At 35.9% G+C, this 19,280-nt stretch overlaps 1 protein-coding gene across 1 annotated transcript in view; it reads left to right on the forward strand.

Annotated features, from left to right (window-relative positions):
• The window catches only part of LOC127157721 (NACHT, LRR and PYD domains-containing protein 12), a 19,443-nt gene extending 1,085 nt beyond the window's left edge, over positions 1–18,358 (forward strand). The window contains exons 2-7 of the mRNA XM_051100978.1: positions 107–280; positions 1,737–1,910; positions 2,014–2,187; positions 14,489–14,659; positions 17,573–17,619; positions 17,720–18,358. Coding sequence (XP_050956935.1) covers positions 107–280; positions 1,737–1,910; positions 2,014–2,187; positions 14,489–14,659; positions 17,573–17,619; positions 17,720–18,285 — 1,306 coding nt within the window. The 3' untranslated portion in view covers positions 18,286–18,358. The remainder of the gene's footprint in view (positions 1–106; positions 281–1,736; positions 1,911–2,013; positions 2,188–14,488; positions 14,660–17,572; positions 17,620–17,719) is intronic.
• Positions 18,359–19,280: the final 922 nt, after the last annotated feature.

Genomic DNA, 19,280 nt, shown 5'->3' on the forward strand with positions numbered 1-19,280 from the left:
TTGTTCAATCAAACATTGTGTTTCCCCAGATTATGAAGAGTATAATGTTTTTGCAGAAAAACTGAACATCAGAATGTAATTTGCCTTAAACATTCTGTTTTGGCAGATTTGACAGCTGTGGTTTTGATGAAACATGCTGTGAAACTGTGTCTACTGCTCTACAATCATCAAACTCCCATCTGACAGAGCTGGACCTGAGTAGCAATCACCTGAAGGATTCAGAAGTGAAGCTGATCTATGATGGACTGAAGAGTTCAAACTGTCGACTAAACATACTGAGGTTTGCCTTTCACTTTCACTGAACCACTATTCAAATATGGGGATAAATCGGGGAACTATTTGCTAGCTATAGTTATGAAACACTTGTCTATATTGTAGTATGACTGTATTAGTGGCATTTTCTCCAAGAACACAAGGTAGGTAATACCTACTCAAAAAACCTGATGAGAAAACAGTCAGGGTTCCAAACCATCCTGGAAAACCTGGAATTTTGTAATGCAGTCAGTGTTGGAGTTATGAGAATGAAATAATACCAGAACTCCCTTAACCATAACTAACCCCCATAACACCCAAAAAATATATATACTTGGGGGGTTCCCTGGTTTTTCAATAAAACTATAATTCTTCAAACATGAAACTAGTGAAAAACTTGATTACATAATTTCTTTTTTTCACATTTTTACAGTGTTGCTTATTATAACCAATCACACAAGACTCTGTTGAGTTTAGAGTGCAGTGTCCAATCAGAGGCGTTCAGAATAGTCAGCTGAAACCCTGAGTCTTGTTCAGACTGAATCTTGTGAATTCCCTTATCATAAACAACAAAGTGAAGATGTACGATGTAGGTAAGAGATTAATTTATCATACAGTGTATGGACAGCTTCATTTATTATAGGAGGAGTTATGAATGCTTAAACAATAGCTAGACGGACTGTGCTGATTTAAGAGCGCATTCTTTCACAGCGTGATTCATTCTAATAAAATGCATTTAGAATGTTCCCAAAATTCAAGGTATGGGGGCAGAAAATGTATACCCATATCATTTCATATAGTTAATCAATATCAATAATCAATGTTTTTTTTTTTTTTTTTTTTTTTTGTGCAAAAATCACTAATGTGAAATTGATTTTATACAACAGTTCAATAAACCAGAAGCTAATATTAACATTATGTTTTAGACACCATATTGCCAATTTTTGCTCTATTTTGCCAACAAAATGTTCCAAACACAGCAACAGCACTATTTTACATCTCGGAACAACGTGATGTTTTTTTCTTTCATGAATGAAAATTGGTTACATTCTAAAATATCTTAATATTTGAATTGACTTTATTGATTAAATATAAGGATTTGATGCAAAAGAATGCATATGCGTTACTTTTCAAAAAGAAGAATGACTTTACAAAAGTAAAAAATGCCCATAAAAGGTAAAAATCACTTTAACATATTCACATATTAATTTATGTCACTTCTGTGAACTGACCACACCGAATATGAAGAATATCAAAAACTTTATGAGTCAGTTGTCCACAGCAGCGCAACACCCTCAGCAATTGTAAACATTTTAAGGAACACTGAATAATAATGCAATTAATGTCCAAGTAAGGCTGGTTTAAAGCACTTTATGACATTTTCAGATTTGCTCTGACCTAATCTAATCTGTGGGTAATAAATGGTCAACAAAGCATCTGATAAATTCACATTAATATGGCTTTTTGTTTTGTTCTCTTCACAGGCTGTGTGGGTGTCATCTTACTGATCTGTCCTGTGAAAGTTTGTCTTCAGCTCTACAGTCCCCAAACTCTGTCTTGAGAGTGCTGGATCTGAGTAACAATAACCTTCAGGATTCTGGAGTGAAGTGTCTTTTTGATGGACTGAAGAATGCAACCTCCAAGCTGGAGATGTTGAGGTTTTGAGTTTGAAATACTTTATTATTTATTCATTTACTTCTAAAAAAAAATCACACTGTTAAGATTAATACTGTATGCAATTACTGTGTTCTTCTTGTTTAGATTTTCCATTTGTAATCTCACTGCTCAATCTTGTGAGACTTTGTCATCAGTTTTGAAATCCTCAAACTCTGTCCTGAGAGAACTGGACCTGAGTAACAATGACCTGCAGGATTCTGGAGTGATGCTTCTTTCTGAAGGACTAAAGAGTCCAAACTGTCAGCTGGAGATACTGAGGTAACTGGTTTTACATAAAATAATTAACGAAATGCTATCACTATAAACGGCCATTGAATTTTGTTAACAAATGTTGGAAATGTTTAACCTGCTCTCAACGAAATGCCAGAACAGAAGAGACAAAAACATTCCCAGATAGCATCCGGATGTGGGCCAATTAAGGCAATCCTATATCGCTGCTGGCCTTCTTATGGGCTGAACAAAATGGATGTAAGCCTGAAGTGACCAAAATGTAAAATAGCAAAATTAACCCAAATGTATTGATTCACATGCAGGCCTATTTAGACAAAGATGTGGTGTTCACGGCAAAGTGTAATTTGAATATGACCCTTAAGTCGCCCATGTGGTAAATACTGAACATGGCCCAAATAGTGCCAACCAAATCAACAAAGGCTTATCGGGGTGTAAACCAAATGTGGTGACTATTTGTACTGAGGTATATGGCCCAGATGATAGCACACAACTGAGAGGCATATGTGGCTTGGCTATGGCACATCGTGAAATATGTTAACTTATGGTTAACATTTGGCTTTTACTTGGAAAAACACACATAACCTGCTATGATCATGTGTGTCAGGTTTGTGGCAGTTCACATCTTAGCCCATTCAACAATGCTATTGGTTGCATTGTGTCTTCCCCTATTCCTATTGGTGGATTACTGAAAATGTTAAAGGGGTCATCGGATGCCCATTTACCACAAGTTGATATGATTCTTTAGTGTCTTAATAAAAAAGTCTCTAATATACTTTGATTAAAAATTCTAAATTGTTTTGTAAAACAACACCCTTTTTACCTTGTCAAAATCAGCTCTGCAAAAATCATCTCATTTTAAGGGGTTGCTCCTTTAAATGCAAATGAGCTCTGCTCACCCCGCCCCTCTCTACTCTCTGTGGAAAGACGGTCTTGTTTACATTATCCGCATTTAGTCGCGTTTAGCCGCTAAACTACCTAACTACCATGTATAAGGAAAGGCAATCGCAAAGATTCATAAAAAAAACACTTATCCTCACGTCTGCTGTAAATTAGGCTGGATCATGAAAGATTCGCGCGAACGTACATGGATATATGTGGATCGGGAGGCGCTTTCCATTCACAAACAAACGTAATCTACTGCACCTTCAGCGGCTCAGATGTTGGGAGTAAATGACGACCACTATGTTCATTATTACATCCAGCAACACAACACCTCAATCGCGATATTCTTGTCTAACTTACATCCCTGCTCTGGCATTAAAACATGGAAAGTTACTGGACTGTGACAGCTGGTCTGAGGTGGGAGCTCATGTCAATCAACTATTGTGGGAGCGGCATCTGTCGGTGTGACACACATTACTGTTCAAACAACATGAAAAAGTGAACTTAGCATCCGATGACCCCTTTAAAATATATCCATTATTTCCCACTCTGCTCACTCTTGCAACCGCCGTTAAAATGAAGAAGAAGATGAAGAAGCTCCCTCTTTGTTTTTGCCTTTGCCCAGACACACTATTATTTAGTTAAGTGCGGTTTTGGTGTTTTTGAATGTTTTAAATGTTTTTAAATGTTAAGGGTGTAATGGTACACTTATTCATACAGAAAAGTTTTGTTTGGTTCGATATGTGTACCAAACAATTGTTTTAACCACTGCATGTCTGGAACTTAAAGGAGAAGTCCACTTCCAGAACAACAATTTACAGATAATGTACTCACCCCCTTGTCATCCAAAATGTTCATGTCTTTCTTTCTTCAGTCGTAAAGAAATTATGTTTTTTTTTGAGGAAAACATTTCAGGATTTTTCTTCATATATTGGACCGATATGGTGCCCAAGTTTGAACTTCCTTAATGCAGTTTAAATGTGGCTTCAAACAATCACAAATGTGGTCGTAAACGACCCAGCCAAGGAAGAAGGGTCTTATCTAGCGAAACGATCAGTTATTTTATTAAAAAAAATACAATTTAAATACTTTTAATCTCAAACGCTGGTGTTGTTTTACTCTCCCTGAACTCTGTGTATTCTGGTTCAAGACAGTTAGGGTATGTCGAAAAATCAGACCGTATTTTCTCCCTTCAAACTTCAAAAATTATTTTAAAATCACCCTACATCGCTGCAGAAGTTCTGACCCAGTCTTTGCAAAGTGAACATGCAGAAGAAGATCAAACACCCTTAACAAAAAAGGTAAAACAGTGATATAAGATGATTTTGAAGTTGAGGGAGAAAATTCATTTGGAGTTTTCAAACATACCCTAACTGTCTTGAGCTAAAATACACAGAGTTCAGGGAGAGTAAGACCAGACGAGCGTTGGACATGATGTATATGTATATAAATTGTATTATTCTTATGAAAATAACCAATTCCCTCGGACCCTTCTTCCTCGGCTGGGATCGTTTACAACCGCATTTGGGATCATTTGAAGCCGCATTTAAACTGCATTTAGGAAGTTCAAACACGGGGTACCATATCAGTCCATTATATGAAGAAAAATGTTTAACTCAAAAAACATAATTTCTTTACAACTGAAGAAAGAAAGATGTGAACATCTTGGATGGCAAGAGGGTGAGTACATTATTTGTAAATTGTTGTTCTGGATGTGGACTTCTCCTTTAATCCATTGATATGCATGAATAAACCTTTGCTATACATTATTACTGTACATTACCTGCAGTCCAATAATTGCTTAAGCTTTCTGTTGTATTTTTGATAAGAAACAAAGTCTTATGTTAAAAATTATTTTTATTATATCAGAAAATTTAAGTGATTTAAATGAAATGCCATTTTGACACTCTTTGATGTGGCATGACAGACCGCTGCAGGTACAAAACGACAATGTGATGAACGAATGCGATCCCTTTCTTATTTCTACCAAATTTAACGTGAATTAAACAGATCATCACTTTGCTAAAAAAAAAAAAAGAACTCTGGAGAACACCATTTCGCTAAATATTTGCACTTTTTGAGTGTTGATTATTGTATCTAAAAATAAGCAGAAATAGAAATTAATAGTTTGGGCTCTGTTGTTAATGGTAACCTTTAATATTTTTGTAAGTTCAAGGTCCCTATTTTGTAGCATTAGGTGAGATAGATTTTTTTTTTTATCCTTAAGAAAACTGTAATTATAATTGAATTCATTCAGAGTCAGAGCCACAAACTGCTCAGTAAACTACTGTTTAATAAACATAAAAAAGCAATTTTGTTTTCTCCCCCTGCTCTACCAAAAATGTATCAGACTTAAAAACTGAGGTACTGAACCATCATTTTTGTGAACCATTACACTCCTAATGTTTTCAGTAATGTTATGTATATTATTAAGTATTTTTTTCTAAAAATAGGCAGTTATTAGAGTCACTAAAGTTTTCTTCAAGGGCTACACAGCAGCACCCATGTCTTGGGTAGCAGAAAAAAAGAATGTGTGCAGTGCTGATTTACAGCCATTAATAATATGTGATTGTCTTAATATTCAAATAATCTAATGTATGATACTTATCATGATATACTAATGTTCTTTTTTTCCCTCCTTTTCCCTGACAGTTAAAAAGTATGTGTGGTATAAATATGGTTAAAAAATGGCTTTTGGTCTATCAGCCACATGTGGGCCACGTAAGGGCCATCAGACCTTTACAGAACTCAGCCATATAAGAATACCATATGACGTCCATATATCAGCCACATCTGTTTTCATTATTTGGCTCATTTTGAGTTGGGTTATGGAACTGTTTTTGTTCAGTTCTGGCTAAAAAGATGTGGACCAGTTTCAGGCCAAGGAAACATACTAATCTGGGTTACACTTTAGCTGTTGATATGGGCCAGATACTGGGTAAAGTGGCCTGCATATGATGCTACAAACGTGGCTCAGTTATCCTAAAACGTAGCTGGGCTAATTTTGGCAAAGATATGGCACAGTAAGCACTGTCTAGTGTAGCTGTGAGACAATGACAAAAGACAAATATTGCCCGAATAATTAATAAGAATTTGGGCCACATTCGGCAAATATACTGCACAATCAGCATTGGCTAATCAGTGAGTAAGCCTAACTTGTCCCACATTTGACATGGCAAATATGCCACATATATCATAAAACAGATGAGGGCTACTTCTGGTTTGGATGTAGACCTTCTAGGACAGACATGGACATTGTATGGCCCCCGGGCCACATCCGGCCCTCTGGCTGTCCTGGACTGGCCCGCCTGAGGTAATTATTAAATTAAAAGTCAATATCAAATAGGTGTAATTAGGTGCACACAATATAACCGCACTGTGTTTATTTTTCAAAGCAACTGCTATTAATATTGTTGTTATTATTATTATTATTATTATTATTATTATTATTATTATTATTATTATTATTTACATAGCCTATATGTCCGTTCGTGTGACCGCATCTTAAATGTGTTAGCGATCATGTAGGACAGCTTTCAAGAAATGTAAGTTTGCCATCAGCCCTTAAATATGTTAAATTATTAATTAATTTATTTTTTTCTAAATATTTTTCTTCACTACACATCTTTTTTTAATCTTATTTGCATATCATTGCATGTTAAAAATAGCCTCATTTACTTAGGCTAGTTATGCAGATGCAAAATGTGAAACTGCAGTCTAGGTTAGCATTTTTATAAATATTTGTAAGATATTATATATTCAGCATATTTTACCTAACCTGTTTTGTATATGAATTATTTAATCCATAAATTAGTCATTAAAGCAAGTTTTTTAGGCTAAGCGACATCCATTCAATTTTTATCAACAACAACTAATGATCAACGAATTGGAGTGGCATCAGTCTGTTGGATAATTTTAAAATGTCAAATAGCCTTCTGTTTATAGGCTGTAACTGCATCTGACTCGGATGGTGAAAGATTTATTTTAATAAACCTGTTTGTGCAGAGTGTGGGAATGCACCTGCATAACAGGGAGGTGCCCGGGCCATGAGATGCATTTTTTTCCTGATAATGAAACTTTGAAACTGATCTTATTTATGCAAACTCACAATAACATGAAAATGTTGCTTTTGTAAAATAATGAAAACAAACAGGCCGCGCTTTCTGCCATTTCTAAATCTGGAGCGCATTACCAAAACTCAGCGTATAGCTAGCGTTGCCTCACAGACATGAGAAATATATCCATAGAAAGTTTAAAATGTCTACTTTTAAATGAATCAATTCAAAAACAAATATTCTCTGATTATTTTAATCTGTATGAAGGTTGCATTTCTCTCTAAAGGCGCGTCCAGAATCAGCATTGAGTAATTCATCTTTGCAGCCAACAAGGAATCATAACACTAGTTTATTTATAAATAGTTAAAATATTCCCTTTTCCCCCAGACACATTCATAATCATTATGCGACTTTTGCCTGTGCTTGATGGTACACTTTATGCGTACAGATCTGGCCACTGAGAATGCGCGCGTGGAGTAAAGGGACCACACAAGATCACGCAATGTCAAGCAAGTTTTCACGGGATGCTCTAACTCAGGAAAGCCTTAATCAGCAGGGGGCAGTCATGTAACGTACTGAACTGAAGCGGCAGAAAACATTATTCACGGCGAGCCGTAGTCTATAGAAGGTTATTGCGTATACTATGCAAAGGCAAATAACATATTCCTGATTCAGCTGTCAATAGGATTATGCCTGTCTCTCATGACAATTTGATAATGGAAAAATAATTGCAAATGTAGGCTATTATTCTACAGCCTTATTTTTTATCATGTTTGGATATGTGATAATGTTTTTAAACATTTGCTTTTTTCACCGGTATTTTAGCCTAAATTATTTCTGAATGTATTCATAACATGCGACCTAAAGCCTAAGTGACTCTTTTTTACTCTCAAAACGAATTTTTGTAGGAATAGCATAATTTTTAACCACGCGGTAAACATTTTAAATATCTTGAAAAAACAAACAAAAAATACTTTAATTTCGCTTAAAGTTTTTTCCGTTCGTTTAATACTTTTGGCCAAAATGTAGTTATTAAAAAAATATGCTGAATTGGCCATATAGGCAAGATACCAGACTGACTCTTCATTTTATTTATTTATTTATTTATTTATTTATATTCGTGTTTTTAGTAAAGTACTTGTATTATTATTATTATTATTATTATTATTATTATTATTTTTAAACTGTCATGCCACTGGGGCTGAAATATAATGCTATGGGGCATTATGCTATCTGAGGCATCAAGAAGCTCCACGTCTGAAAGCTACAACACAAATTGTCCCGTATTCGCAGGCATACGCAATATGACCACCAAGACCATATGAATAACAAATTCTCAAATAATAATTAATCATTCTGTTGTGCAAATTATTGTTTTAATTGTGAACGTAGTCGTTTGAGGAAAGCTTTAAGACCAAGCGGAATCCTCTGCCGGCTGCTCCGGCTTCACAGCGTGCGGGACTCGCGCTAACAGGAATTACCATCACCATCACCGTCACCGTTTTCATCTCGGCAAATCAGTTTGGGCGAATGCAACTTATTGATCATGAGCCAAATAAATAAATAAATAAATAACAACAACACAAAACAAAAAAACTCCGAAAGGCAGTAAAACATTCATTCTACCTGAGAAAAGACGTAATTCTAAAAGAACATTTTCGTATCTTTTTTGTTTACAGTTTTACTTTGTCACTTCAATTTGATTAAATAGGCCTAAATGTTTGACATTTGCAATAAAAAAAAAATCTGAATGATTATTATTTATTTACCAAGTATAAATATGCATATCGCTTGTCTGATGGACATTTCAGCCTACTTTTAAAAGCATCTTATTGCACCCAATTCTAACCACCTCTGGAGCCAAGCCTGCTCTTCTCACCTTTATTCATTGGGTGGGGGAGGTGGAAGGTGGGTTGGCAAGTCTTGGCAATGCCTACAAACAACCCCCTCTCTCATTAACAATTGTAAGGTTAGTTCTTGCACTTTCAAGGGTAGCAAAACCTAAGACGGGGGTTGGGGGCCCCAACATCATGAGACACAGGGCTCACAACCGATCTAAATTTGTTACCCTTTCTCAATGGGAAAGTGCCCAAGCAACATTCGCTGAAATTGCGATTTGGGGAGGGGAAAAAGATGAGTCACACATACGTTGCATTCAAATTGCCTAAAGTTAACATTATTCAGGATATATAAATGTAAAGCATAAACGAATTAATTTAAAGTGAAACTAAAGCCCTAAATCATTCAGCAGAAATCAATGTTTCCAAATTCGCCTCATATTGGATATGTGATTTTGGCCTAAAACAACATTCACATAACAGCACAGGGAGGCAGATTTTAATAAAATTAATTAATTAATCAACATTTATTTAAGTAATTTTAATAAGAAAACTACAGCTAGCTGATTTAATAATTTCATAATAACCATATAATTCTTAAGTTCTCGCTCCTTTAAATGTTACATCTTAAAGCGCTTTAACCAAATGAAACATCAAAGTACACCATTAAAGATTCCATCAAAGACTATATAATAAGCAAAAAGAGGAGAAATACGTTCAAAACACTTGAAAATAAAATCATGTGGAAATAATAAAATACATTTCAGCCGAAAGAAAGGTAAAAATAAATAAATAAATAAAGAGCCACATCTCGACCATGACTTTTATTTGGTATGAAATATTGACGTTTATAAATAAGAGTTGTGACTGAATCTATCTATAAATAATAGCATACGATTTATTTATTGTTATAATAGTACATAGAAACATTGTCCAACTAGGTTAGGCTACTTTTGTATATTAAGCAGCTTGAAAATCGGAACTGAAATAAACTGTCAAATCGAAAACAAAATGAACTTTATGAAGATCACTTTTGCATCACTCGGTTTGTTGTCTTTAATTTACTTTTAGTAAGACTAATTAAATCAGCATGCTGACTTGACTAGCTATAGCCAGTAGCCAATATCGACAATGCATGCGAAAAGCACAATAAATTGTGCGTTTACAAATAAAAAAAAATAGCACGTTTATGTTTAAATAATGTAAAATAATGTTTATATAAATTAGCAGATTATGTATTCAAAGAGATTTTGTTTTTGATTTATTTCGTTAAGTAATAATTTAAAGCTTTCTATAGATATATTTATCATGTCTGTCAGGTATGTATTCGCTGAGTTTCTATTTATTTTTGTGAAGCGCTCCTGTTAGGACGACAGAAAGCGCATCATGTTTGTTTTCTTTATTTTATAAATAAAGATTAAATAAATTTTATAAATAAAAGCACTGCTAACGTTTTGTTCATATTTTGAGTGAAGACAAATAAAAGTAGACACTTTTTAATTCCGAATGATGTATTACTCTTACCTTTATGAGCAGAAATTACGGAATAATTTTTTTTCGTTTTCACTGAAAAACATGCGAGCGATCGCGCTGGCGCCTCCATGTCCTGCAAAGCGGCTTCAGCTTCCACTCTCCGCACAAATGACTGGAGATGCGCCTAATAGCACATATTATATAGGTTTAAATATTATAACATTGTTTTATACTTTAACTGTTTTATCTCTATTGATTTTATTTTAGGCAAGTCGTGATGATTTGAGAAGGCAAAATTGACAGACTATGATCAGTCTGCTGCTGGCCGCTTGGTCGTTACTTAAAAAAAAACAACAAAAACGTATATTTAACGAACAAATAACGTTTTTCTAAATTAACTTAAGAAAAAAAAAACGGAACGAAATCACGCTTCCATTACATAAAAACGGAGCCATTTTAATAGCTGAAACAGTAGTATAAGCTATTTTGGGAGAAGAGGAGAAGCAGGTGCGCACTGCGTGTATCACATAACATGTAACCGTCTTATTCACGCATTTGCTAAAATTAATTCTGCTTTGCTGTCCGTGAACAGTTACATTTGTTTTTAAACCACAATGCTTAAATGCCACAACACTGTCTTGTCCACTGTTTGCGCAACTTCCACTCCACCATCTGTTTAACTAAAATAACATGGTGTGTTTTTTTTTAAATTAATATTATTATTTATTTATTTATTTATTTTTACATTTTCACTTATCGAATATTGTTCTATTTTGTATCTGTTTCCAGATTATTCCAAAACGAAGTGAAGCGAGATGAATGCGGACATTAGGTGAAGCGATCACCTGATATATTGGTGCATGGTCCTTCAAAAGTAAAATACACAATAAATGCATTTTAATTGGTAAACCAAATTCAAACGTGACGTTTTAATCTGTAATGGTAATATGGAATTTACGGAAAAAACTTCTAATAGCGCTAACATGTGGAGGACGTGGTGACGCTTTAGCGATGGTCGCTGCCATGGCCTGTAAATTTACTTCACAGCCAGTCACGGGCCTCCTCCTTGCTCAGACCCTGGGGCTTCAGCCCCGCCTAGCCCAATGGTTAACATGGCCCTGGCCGTGGTGTTTAACTACAGAATGTTTTTCCTTGCGCCACCTGTTGGATATTGTGTGAAGCACAACAATGTTTTGAAAAATTCTGAAATAGCGCCTGCAGGGAGCTCCGTGATCACGCGTGACGAATTGCAGGACGCCACGTGAAAAAAAACGCATTCTCAGTGGCCAGATCTGTATGCTTGAATGCAGAATATATAAGACTCATTTTGGATTTAGCTTTGGATTAGCTTTAATATAAACATGTGATTAGTTAATAATGGCTCAAATGAAGGACTAGTTATGTTGATAGGGGCCGCCCTATTAAAACCCCACATGTCTACATTGAAGTTTGTAAAGCATCTTATAGCTACGCGTTTCCATAAATTTTGCTTTTAGAACTGTCACGTCTATAAGAGGGAGAGATGTCTATCCGTAACTTTTTCCTCTGAAACACAAAAATGAATTTATTGAAATAAAAATATATGTAGCTATATTTTATGTTTTGTGAAAAGCCAGCCTTTCTTCATCCGGCAGATATTGTTGCTTCTGGGCTGTGCATTAAAAGCCTACAAAATACCTTGTCTCCCAAAAACTTATGACGCATGTCTATTTCCCTCATCTAAAATATTAAATGTTCATAGACCGATACTTGTCTGGACTCTATTTTTTTAGGGGTTTAGGAAAATGTAAAGTGATTGTTTAATATATTGGTAATGAATACATTCTATGAAAAGTTTTGTTTCAGGTTTTGAGTGCGAATGTTACGTCCATAATCTTTGATGTACTTGATTTTTTGTACACATTTGTGATGGTAGTTTTTGAAACACTGCAAAAATGCAAACTTTTAAACCTGTTTTTGCTAAAGTTCATTAAATAGTGATATAATTGTGTGCTCCACATTTTTATTGTATGATTGTAATGTTTCATTTACTGTCTTTTATAAATAGATGAAATATATTGGGCAGAACTGAGTTAAGTTTATTGGTCTGGCCCTCTGCAACCACCCAAGTTTCTCATGTGGCCCCTTGGGAAAATTAATTGCCTACCCCCGTTGTAGAACAACTTCTGTGCTTTACATGTAAATGTCCAAACAATATTCACAATTGATGATCTTTGATCAAACTCACCCACCTGTGATTTTCTAATGATCCTGAAGACACTGATTAGCATGCTCAGGTGTGTTTGATTAAGGTTAGAACTAAACTCTGCAGGACAGTGGCCAGATTTGAGTGGCCAGATCACTGTCTCCATGCCTAGACAATTAGGATCCAGCCCCGGATGCCAGATACCGTCAGAAAATATCTGTTTGTCCAGTATCAGAACAACTCATCAACAGAGTAGTCTAATACCCAAACTCTGTTAACAGGAGGTCTTGTCCGGTACCCAAAATACCCAAAAGCACTATTAACAGTCTTCTATCAGCCAAGAAGTTGACTGAGGAAAAAGCCAATGAAAGTGAAGAGCAGAAGCAGGAGATGAATTAAGGATGGTAGAAAGGAGCAGAGTTTATTGAATATGTCTCAATGCTCAGACTTCGTCTAAAGAACACAAATCCAACAAGTATTGTTATACCAAACTGCTTCACAACAGCATCCCATAAACCTTGAGTTTCTATAAACATTTCCTTGTATCTCTTATTCATGAAGACAAACAGCCCTTAAACCACACAGTCATAAGACTAAACAAAAAAAAGATAAAATATATAAAAAACAACTATAATATAAATGACTAATCATTTAATGAATCAATAAAATGAATATATGTATATAAAATATATAATGACTGTAATAATTATCATAAATAATAATATGATTAAATGGAATAATAAAATGATTAAATGACTAATTATTATAAATGAATAAATGAAGAATATATAAAAAGAAAGAAAACACAAAACAAATGTACGGAAGATCGTCTGATCCTTTATGTATGTGTGTGTGTGTGTGTGTGTGTATACAGCGATCAGGCATAACATTATGACACCTCCCTAATATTGTGTTGGTCCCCCTTTTGCTGCCAAAGCAGTCCTGACCCGTCGAGACATGGACTCCACTAGACCCCTGAAGGTGTGCTGTGGTATCTGGCACCAAGATGATAGCAGCAGATTATTTAAGCCAGGGGTGCTCAACCCCTGGTCCTGGAGATTGACTTTCCTGCAGAGTTCAGCTCCAACCCTAATCAAACACACCTGTCTGTAATTATCAAGTGCTCCTTCAGATCCTAATTAGGTGGTTCAGGTGTGTTTGGTCAGGGTTGGAGCTGTACTCTGCAGGAAAGTCGATCTCCAGGACCAGGGTTGAGCACCCCTGATTTAAGTAGTATATCCCACAGATGCTTGATTGGATTGAGATCTGGGGAACTATGGCGGGTATCACGTCAGAGGCAGCATGATCAAGAATCATAAATATAAATCATGTTTGATATTTATGATTTGGGATCTTGTGGGCTCTGACACAATCAGAAGCAGTAATCACAATGATACCACACAATTGAGGATATTTTTGGACAACAAGTCATTTGTGACAAGCCTAGAATCTGGCTATTCCGCCCTGATTGCTTAGGGGTGGAAATTGGGCTCAAAATCAGGCATAAAATCTTCAAGTATGGAATTCAGTGTTTTGTGCGACTGTTTGTGCAAGCGGCATCTTATTTCATTTTAGAACATGAAGTTTTGTTTATAAATCTTATGTTTATATTCTTTCTTTCATTACTTGAAAGAAAGATGATTTCAGGAGCAGTATTGTGCCACTATTGTTTGTTTCAGAGAACAATGCTTTACTTTTGCATTTAAATGCAAGGTATATAATGCCCAATGATTTGGGGGAATATTTGTTTCTTCCTGATAATACTAAATGAGCACAAAAGGATCTTTTCTTGTCACCAGTTGTTTTAACTGAATAATCAAAATAATTTAGTTCAAAATAAAAAGGAACAACAAACACACTAATATGATGTGGACTGTTGCTATATGTTTTTGTAGGTTGTCTGGCTGTATGGTGACGGAGAAAGGCTGTCATTATGTGTCTTCAGCTTTGAGTTCAAACCCCTCACACCTGAGAGAGCTGGATCTGAGCTACAATCACCCAGGAGATTCAGGAGTCAAGCTGCTTGAAAATAAGGAGGATCCAAACTGCTCACTGGACAAACTCAAGTATGTCAAGAAGGAGGTAGTGTGAATAAGTAGTGTTTCACTATCAAACTTACTGATAACAGCTTTCAAGTTATTTTCATACTTACATTTAATTGCAGGATCACTATATATTCATATATTTTATTCACAATTGATAATTAATGTTTGCACTGCCAACCATCTCTCTGCAGCTCTTGCCTGGTCACCTACTGAAGCTTAGGAGACCTCCTGGAAAAACTAGGTTTCTGTTGTTAGAGACGTTAGTGAGGCCAGCAGGAGGCGCTCACCCTGTAGTCTATGTGGGTCCTAATGCCCCAGTATAGTGATGGGGACACTATACTATAAAAAAGCACAGTCCTTCAGATGAGACATTAAAATGAAGTCCTGGCTCTGTGGTAAAAAAAAAAAAAATTCTGAGTAGAGATGTGACCTTGGCATCCTGACCAAATTTGCCCATTGTCCTCTGATCATCATGACCTAATAACCATCCTCATATCTACTGACTGGCTGCATCAATCTGTGTCCTCTCCATCAATAAGCTGGTGTGGTGGGTGTTCTGGTGCACTATAGCTGTGTCACATCATCCAGGTGGATGCTGCACACTGGTGGTGGAAGAGGAGATTTCCCTTCACAATGTATAGCAACCTAAAGAGACTGCTTCTGTCAGATTTGTGTTTAATGCACAACTGTCCAGATTTAAAAGCTGCTGTCGGTTAATGAATATTAGATGCAGATCATATCCAGAAGGACAGAGCCAAGGGTAGGCAAGTTTGGTCCTAGAAAGCCACTGTCCTGCAGAATTTAGCTCCAACCCTGAAAAAAAAAAAAAAACACTACACGTTTTGCATCTCTCCTTTGCCTGACACACCCATTTCAGGTCTTGGAGTCTCTTCTAATGAACTGATGATCTAAATCAGGTGTGTTTGATTAAAGAGACATGGAAAACATGCAGTGTCGGGGGGCCTATGGCCCACTGGCCTATAGGTTGTAATGAAAGTGAAGATGTCTGAAATGTACATCTACTTAATGGAAATATTAAATAATAACCCTAGTAATTACAAAAGTATTACTATCACTTTTGTACCTTAGTGTACCATCCCAGCAACATAACTGTACCTTTTTTTCCTGACAGTTTACTGAAATGCTATTTAAAGTGCCCCTATTATGCCTTTTCAAATATGATCTTTCATGTAGTGTTTCATGTAGGTGTATGTGAACATAAACTATCTGCAAAGTTGTGAAGCCGACAGTGCACGATAGATAAAGTTATTGTCTATCAAAAAAAAAGAGTTGGCTCACATTTGCCTAAACGAGTCGTTAGGAATTAAAAAATTTTCTGTTACGGCCACACGTCACGAAGTAACACATTTGCATAATGTCCGCCCACGTTCTACGTCACGAACAACATGCCCGCCCACAAACAGTAAAATTTTCATGTGGTTTACATCACATGGAAATTTACACGTACATTATACAAAAGACGCTGTATTCTACACTGTGAGTAAAATTTTATATTCACTTCCAAAAGATGATGAATCTACAAAATGTATTTTCTAGCGACCGTTCAAAATACGTAGTTGTGTATGTTATGTTGTGTAACAACCCTGCACATGTCATGCTAACCGGCTAAATCACGCTTCTGTAGTTCTGTTGCTCAGCTGTGGACCCACTGTAGTCTGACAATTTGTGATTGATGCAGCTTGACTGTCTGTCTGTCTCATTAGTTGGAGTAATGATAAAGGATGGCGCATGAAGCGGCTTTCATACCGAATGCGGAAAGCGCTGTGCTATGAAACCCATTTGTTTCAATTTCTTCCACCCTGCGTGGACGGCTTGTTTCTGCCTCAACCAAAGCGCATGCCGCAGACAAAGTTCAAATGAGTTGTTCAAATGAAATTTTGTCGCTGACCTCTGAAGGGCTGCACTGAACCCAGTGGCCAGCGCTTTCCGCGTTCGGTGTGAAAGCCGCCTTAATGCATTATACATGTTGAAGTTTACAACATAGAGGTGTGCCCGGTTCGCTTACATAAGCAAATCGCGAGCACTTTCCACGGTAGTCCATGCCAACTTGTCGATCAGACACTTCAGCCGTTTCATCATCAGACTCTGGCTCGAATTGGTATGGTAAAATCGATGCCATTTTTTTTTATGTTTTGACAAGTATCCAGGGCTATCTATCAGTTATGGCAATGGGCGTTTCAAAAAGGACTGCGCCATCTGACCAGTCACAGCAGTGAGGGCTCACGGAAAGGAGGGGTTTAGGGAGACTGATTCTTCTAACTGCTTTACACGAGTCATTTATGAATAATTTAGAAATGGGGTAAAATTAAATCTATTTTTGGAGAAAAGTGTTTTTTGACCTTGCATACATGTAACATGTAACAGAGCTTCAGTCATGCACAATACTGAAATATCTGCTGAGTGTGTTACTTATTTTTGTCAACCTGGCAACCATATGCATGCGCTCTCTCTCCACTGTGGCCAAAAGCACAGGCTTTTTGAAAACACAAGAGACTGTGTATGTTTTAATTACCGCCATTTCTCTTTAAACAGTGCAGCTGTGAATTTAAACTGCTTCAAAAGCAATGATATTACAAACACTTTGATGAGAAAGATAATGTTGCTCTTCAGCGGTGAAGCTATTTTACTGATAAAATTACGAGGCAGTGCTGAAGTTTCTGTGTTGCTGAATGTGTGTGTGTGTGTGAGTAACTGAATGTTAAAGTGACCAAATATCTGAAATGAAAACCAGAGACATTTCCTAGTTCAGTGGTCAAAATCTCACTGAAATCTAATTTGTGATTATCTAACAAGCAACAGCCTAGCAACCACCCTAAGTACCTTAGCAGCTGCATAGCAACCACTCTGAGTATCTTGGCAACTGCATAGCAACAGTTTGCTGACTGACTGAATGTGTCTGTGTGTGTTTTCTAGTGTGGATCATGGAGGAGAATCCAGGATTACAGCAGGACTGAAGAAATGTATGTCTACAAATACACACACACACACGCACACACACACACACACACACAGCTGTAGTGATTGTTGTTGTGTTATAAATGTGTCTGTTCTTGTGTTCAGATGCCTGTTTTCTCACACTGGATCCAAACACAGCAAACAAACAACTCAGTCTGTCTGAGGAGAACAGAAAGGTGACAAATATGATGGCGTATCAGTTGTATCCTAAACATCCAGACAGATTTGATGAATATCGTCAGGTGTTGTGTAGAGAGAGTGTGTGTGGACGCTGTTACTGGGAGATTGAGTGGAGTGGAGATTATGTTTATATATCAGTGTCATATAAGAGCATCAGCAGGAAGGGACGGGGTAAAGAGTGTTGGTTTGGATGTAATGATCAGTCCTGGAGTTTGATCTGCTCTCCCTCTGGATATGCATTAATACACAATAACATACAGACTGATCTCCCTGTGAAGCGCATCAGCAGTAGAATAGGAGTGTATGATGATGATGATGATGATTATATCAGTAGAATAGGAGTGTATGTGGATGTGAGTGCAGGAACTCTGTCCTTCTACAGCATCTGCAGAAACACAATGAGTCTCATCCACACAGTCCAGACCACATTCACTCAGACGCTCTATCCTGGGTTTTTTGTTTTTCCTGACTCATCAGTGAAACTGTGTTGATGAATCAGAATAGACTGATGAGTGATTCTACCCATAATGCTTTGAGCTGCATAATGAATCAGTAACAGTGAGATGTTATTGAGTCTCTTCATGACTCTTTACTGACTTCTGTCACTAAAATAACAGATAAATGTGTCAGAAATCATCATATAGACAGTAAGGTCAGTGTGTGTGTGTATCTATTTGTGTTGTCTTGTCAATCATTTGTTTTATTACTGTCAAAATGTCACAAATATTATTTTTTAAGAATTTCTCTGGTTCTTTGCACATAAATAATAAAACACAATGACAAATCAACTTGAGATCAGATTTTAATTGATGTTTGTATCATTAATATAATTGATTCCTCACAAGACTGAAATGAGTTTCTGACATAAAATATGATATTAATCACAGAATTTAGTAAAATATATGCATTGTAACTACAGTAAATCTGTATTAAATTATTATGGGATCTCTTAATAAGTGAAAGAAGCTGTCAGAATACAATTTAAAATATGTTCTGTTTCATGTTTTAATCACAGTATATTTATAGACAAAAAATCCCTTTTTTTATTTGCTGTTTTTATTTAGTTATTTGTATAATGAATTGATTTGAACAAGTATTAAATTATAGCTATAATGGAAACATTACTTCAGCTGGCATATTTGTGTCATCACTTATTAATTAAAATATAAAATAGATATTTATAAAATATCTATTATATAAATAAATAAATAAATAAATAAATAATAGAAGCCAAAATATTTAGTTTAGTTTATTTGTTTACAGGAACAATGCACATTAATAAACATGACCGCAAATGTGCCAGAATCAGCCAAAAAGGCTTTTTTTATCTGTAGACCCTTGACAGAATTTTAAAAAGTCACCCTAAAAACAAAAACAGAGCATTTTCCACATATATACACATCTACAAGAAAATACTGGAACAAATAGAAAAGAAAATACAATAAAATACAAATATACAATAAAAAATCATAACAAAAATACAAAA

The sequence above is a fragment of the Labeo rohita genome, unplaced genomic scaffold, assembly GCF_022985175.1.
Source record: "Labeo rohita strain BAU-BD-2019 unplaced genomic scaffold, IGBB_LRoh.1.0 scaffold_118, whole genome shotgun sequence".
Lineage (NCBI taxonomy): Eukaryota > Metazoa > Chordata > Actinopteri > Cypriniformes > Cyprinidae > Labeo > Labeo rohita.